The sequence below is a fragment of the Bison bison genome, unplaced genomic scaffold (assembly GCF_000754665.1).
Source record: "Bison bison bison isolate TAMUID 2011002044 unplaced genomic scaffold, Bison_UMD1.0 scf7180017864472, whole genome shotgun sequence".
In the NCBI taxonomy this organism is placed as follows: domain Eukaryota; kingdom Metazoa; phylum Chordata; class Mammalia; order Artiodactyla; family Bovidae; genus Bison; species Bison bison.
In genome coordinates, this window is record NW_011495033.1 from 4,008,444 (window position 1) to 4,012,083 (window position 3,640).

The window sequence follows — 3,640 nt, forward strand, 5'->3', positions numbered from 1 at the left end:
CTCTCCGGCAGCCGCAGCCTCATTTACAGAAGCCGGGGCTGGAACCGCAGCTGTCGCGGATCTGAACGCGAGCTGTTCCTGTGGCTGCGCAGCTACCTTGCTGCGGACAGGTGAGCCCCGGGAGTTGCTCAGCATCTCCAATTCCTCTCCCTGACTTCCCTCTGCTATCCTTGCCCTACTCCTGCGGGGCCCTGGATGTGCCTTCTCGACTCTCTCCTTTCTGTCCACTCCACGGCTCAGCTTCTCCCACAGCACCCCTTCCTTTTAGCTCTGATGCAGCTTTTCCGATTCCAAATCTTCCTCTGCCGGCTGGACTTATCCTTGGTGTTAGCCTCTTCCACCCAAACCATTTTAACCTCAGCCTGCTTCCTCTCCTAGGCTGAGTTCCCTCTCCAGTTCTCCTGCCTTCACGGTCCCCCTGAGCTAGGTCCTTCTCCCTGGCTAGTTAGCCTGTTTCACCATCATCTCCCCATAGGTCTCCTCCCTCCTTATCCTGTGTCTCTTCCTCCCTTTCAATCCTGAGCCTCTGCTCCCATTCCCGTTAAGGAATGGAGAAGAGGTTATGGAAGCCTGTGGCCGTTGTTTTTTATTTTGTTTTTTTCACCACTGCTACTCCCTACCCCCACCCTTTTCCTCCAGAAGCTGAGGGAAGAGGGATGATGGGTACTTTTGCCTCATTCTGAAGCCTCGGAAGTAAGTGCACCTTCCCTCAGGGCCCTGCTGAGTGAGGATGAGAAAAAGGAAATTGGAATGGCCAGGGCTTTTGCCTACCTGAAGAAGGGGCCAAATTCAGTGAAAGAAAGACTGGCGTCTTTATTGAGGCAGTAGTTTCATAAGAAGACTTGTAACTTTGGGGCTGTTCACCTCCCCACCCCCACCCTGGGGCTGGGAAGGGTGCCCGTCAGGGACAAAAGGGGATGTGGGAACTGGTGCCCCGAGCCTGTTAGCTGCCCAAGAGACTGGTGCCATGTTGATGTCCAGGACTTGCGCCAAGGACTGCTGCTCTGTTCCCAACCGTTGCTTGTTGGGGTGGAAGGAAGAGGCCACTGGCCCACATGGACAGGAGAGGAAGCAGAGGAGGTAGGGTGGTGGGGTCCAGCATTTATACCTGTCTCCATTCCACAGAACTGTCACCATGCCCCACTCGTACCCAGCCCTTTCTGCTGAGCAGAAAAAGGAGTTGTCCGACATTGCCCTGCGGATTGTGGCCCCAGGCAAAGGCATTCTGGCCGCAGATGAGTCTGTAGGTAGGTGGGGCCCTGCGGTCAGGTGGGGAAGAGGTGGCCAAGGAGCTTGGGGATGACCTTGCCACCCTACTTTGTTTGCCCCTCCCCAGGCAGCATGGCCAAGCGACTGAGCCAAATCGGGGTGGAGAACACCGAGGAGAACCGCCGGTTGTATCGCCAGGTTCTGTTTAGTGCCGATGACCGTGTGAAGAAGTGCATCGGCGGTGTCATCTTCTTCCATGAGACACTCTACCAGAAAGACGATAATGGTGTCCCCTTCGTCCGCACCATCCAGGATAAGGGGATTGTTGTGGGCATCAAGGTGCAGCCACTGGCCCTAGATGGGGGCTGAACATGGAAATAGGTGTGTGTGTGCATGTGCAGGTGGCAAACAGGGTCCTGCCTGGGTTCAGTTCTGTGCCTGTGTTTCCCTTTCAGGTTGACAAGGGTGTAGTGCCTCTAGCCGGAACTGATGGAGAAACTACCACTCAAGGTACAGGAGGGGTGGTCTTCAGGACCACAGAGTTGTTGGGTGGCTGCTGCCGGCAAAGAAGAACAGAATAATGAGGTTGGCACTCTGCCTACAGGGCTGGATGGGCTCTCGGAGCGCTGTGCCCAGTACAAGAAGGATGGCGCTGACTTTGCCAAGTGGCGCTGCGTGCTGAAAATCAGTGAGCGCACACCCTCAGCACTTGCCATTCTGGAGAATGCCAATGTGCTGGCCCGCTATGCCAGCATCTGCCAGCAGGTGGGCCTATGTGTGTGTGAGGTGGTCAGATGGGTGTTCTGTGCCTGGTGGCGAGAGGGTTACATGGCTTTCTTCCATCCTACCTCCTGCCCCTCCTAAGCTACTCTGCTCTTACCTGCAGAATGGGATTGTGCCTATTGTGGAACCTGAGATTCTGCCTGATGGAGACCATGACCTCAAACGTTGCCAGTACGTTACAGAGAAGGTGAGTCCGCACCTGGGCACAGACATACACCACAGGGAGAACCTGACAGGGAGCCTGTGCTCCACAATCCCTGGCTCAGATGCAGGCACTTTCCTTAAGCACATTTTTACCTGACCCCAGAATGTACCTGTGAGTCTGACCTGTATCCACTCTCACAGTTATACCCACTTACCCCTAGGCAGGGAACATAATGGCAGGGGCCCAGAACCGTAGTCAACCTCCTCTGATCCCCAGGTCCTGGCTGCTGTGTACAAGGCCCTGAGTGACCATCACGTGTACCTGGAGGGCACCCTGCTCAAGCCCAACATGGTGACCCCTGGCCATGCCTGCGCCATTAAGTATAGCCCAGAGGAGATCGCCATGGCAACTGTCACTGCCCTGCGTCGCACTGTGCCCCCGGCTGTCCCAGGTACCACCCTGATTCCAAAGCTGTTCCTATCCCTAAGACCCATTCTCAGGTTCTTCTTGTGGCCTCCAGAAGTTCCTTGCCCTGGAAAAATAAGGAGCGATCAATCGGTTTGTCTCCTCTTCTCTGTCCTAGGAGTGACTTTCCTCTCTGGGGGTCAGAGTGAAGAAGAGGCATCTCTCAACCTCAATGCTATCAACCGATGCCCCCTTCCCCGGCCGTGGGCCCTCACCTTCTCCTATGGGCGTGCCCTGCAGGCCTCTGCACTCAATGCCTGGCGAGGGCAACAGGACAATGCTGGGGCCGCCACTGAGGAGTTCATCAAGCGGGCCGAGGTTGGGAGCTAAAGGTGGTGGGTGGGGAGGTGGGGTGTAGCTAGGCAGGCGGCAGCCCAGAGGCTCTAGCCTGGACAGGGTCAGGAACCTGTGGACTGGGTCGGCTTACTTACTCCCCTCCTTTTGCAGGTGAATGGGCTTGCAGCTCAGGGCAAGTATGAAGGCAGCGGAGAAGATGGTGGAGCGGCAGTGCAGTCCCTCTACATTGCCAACCACGCCTACTGAGTACCCCTCTACACCACAGCCCTTGGCCCAATCACCTGCACCCAGTTTTGCCTGTAGTTATGGCCAGGGCCAAGTAGCCATGCAGAGCAGAGATGCCTCCATCCAGCACTGCGTCGTCTTCCTTTGTTCTCCTCCCCTCCCCTCTCAGATTGCTGCACCTGGGACCATTGGATGGGAGGATAGGGAGCCCTCGTGACTGAGGGCAGGAGAACTTGCTAGAAGTCAGAGCAGGATGCCTGGGTCTCCCCCCAGCCTCTGCCACCCCCCACAATTTTCCCATGATGGGGTTGCTTCTCCTTGGGCTCTCCTTGCCTGCCCTCTCTCCTGGGGTCAGAGGGTAGGGCAGCAGAGCTGACTCATGCTTTGTGTGCATACCACATAGCAAATAAATGGTAGCAAAACATGCTTTGTCTGCATTTTTTACATATCTAATTTCACCTCCCAGTTTCTGATCTCTGTAGTGTCTCTGAGCCATCTTGGACTGTGGAGGTAGAA

General features: G+C 55.9%; 1 protein-coding gene across 1 annotated transcript; it reads left to right on the forward strand.

Annotated features, from left to right (window-relative positions):
- The first annotated feature begins 6 nt into the window (after positions 1-6).
- ALDOC (aldolase C, fructose-bisphosphate) lies at positions 7-3,552 on the forward strand. Its single transcript, XM_010861418.1, has 9 exons — positions 7-110; positions 1,126-1,247; positions 1,337-1,548; positions 1,665-1,719; positions 1,814-1,974; positions 2,096-2,179; positions 2,414-2,588; positions 2,721-2,920; positions 3,050-3,552. The coding sequence occupies exons 2-9, from the start codon at positions 1,136-1,138 to the stop codon at positions 3,143-3,145; spliced, it is 1,095 nt and encodes a 364-aa protein (XP_010859720.1). The 5' UTR covers positions 7-110; positions 1,126-1,135; the 3' UTR covers positions 3,146-3,552.
- Positions 3,553-3,640: the final 88 nt, after the last annotated feature.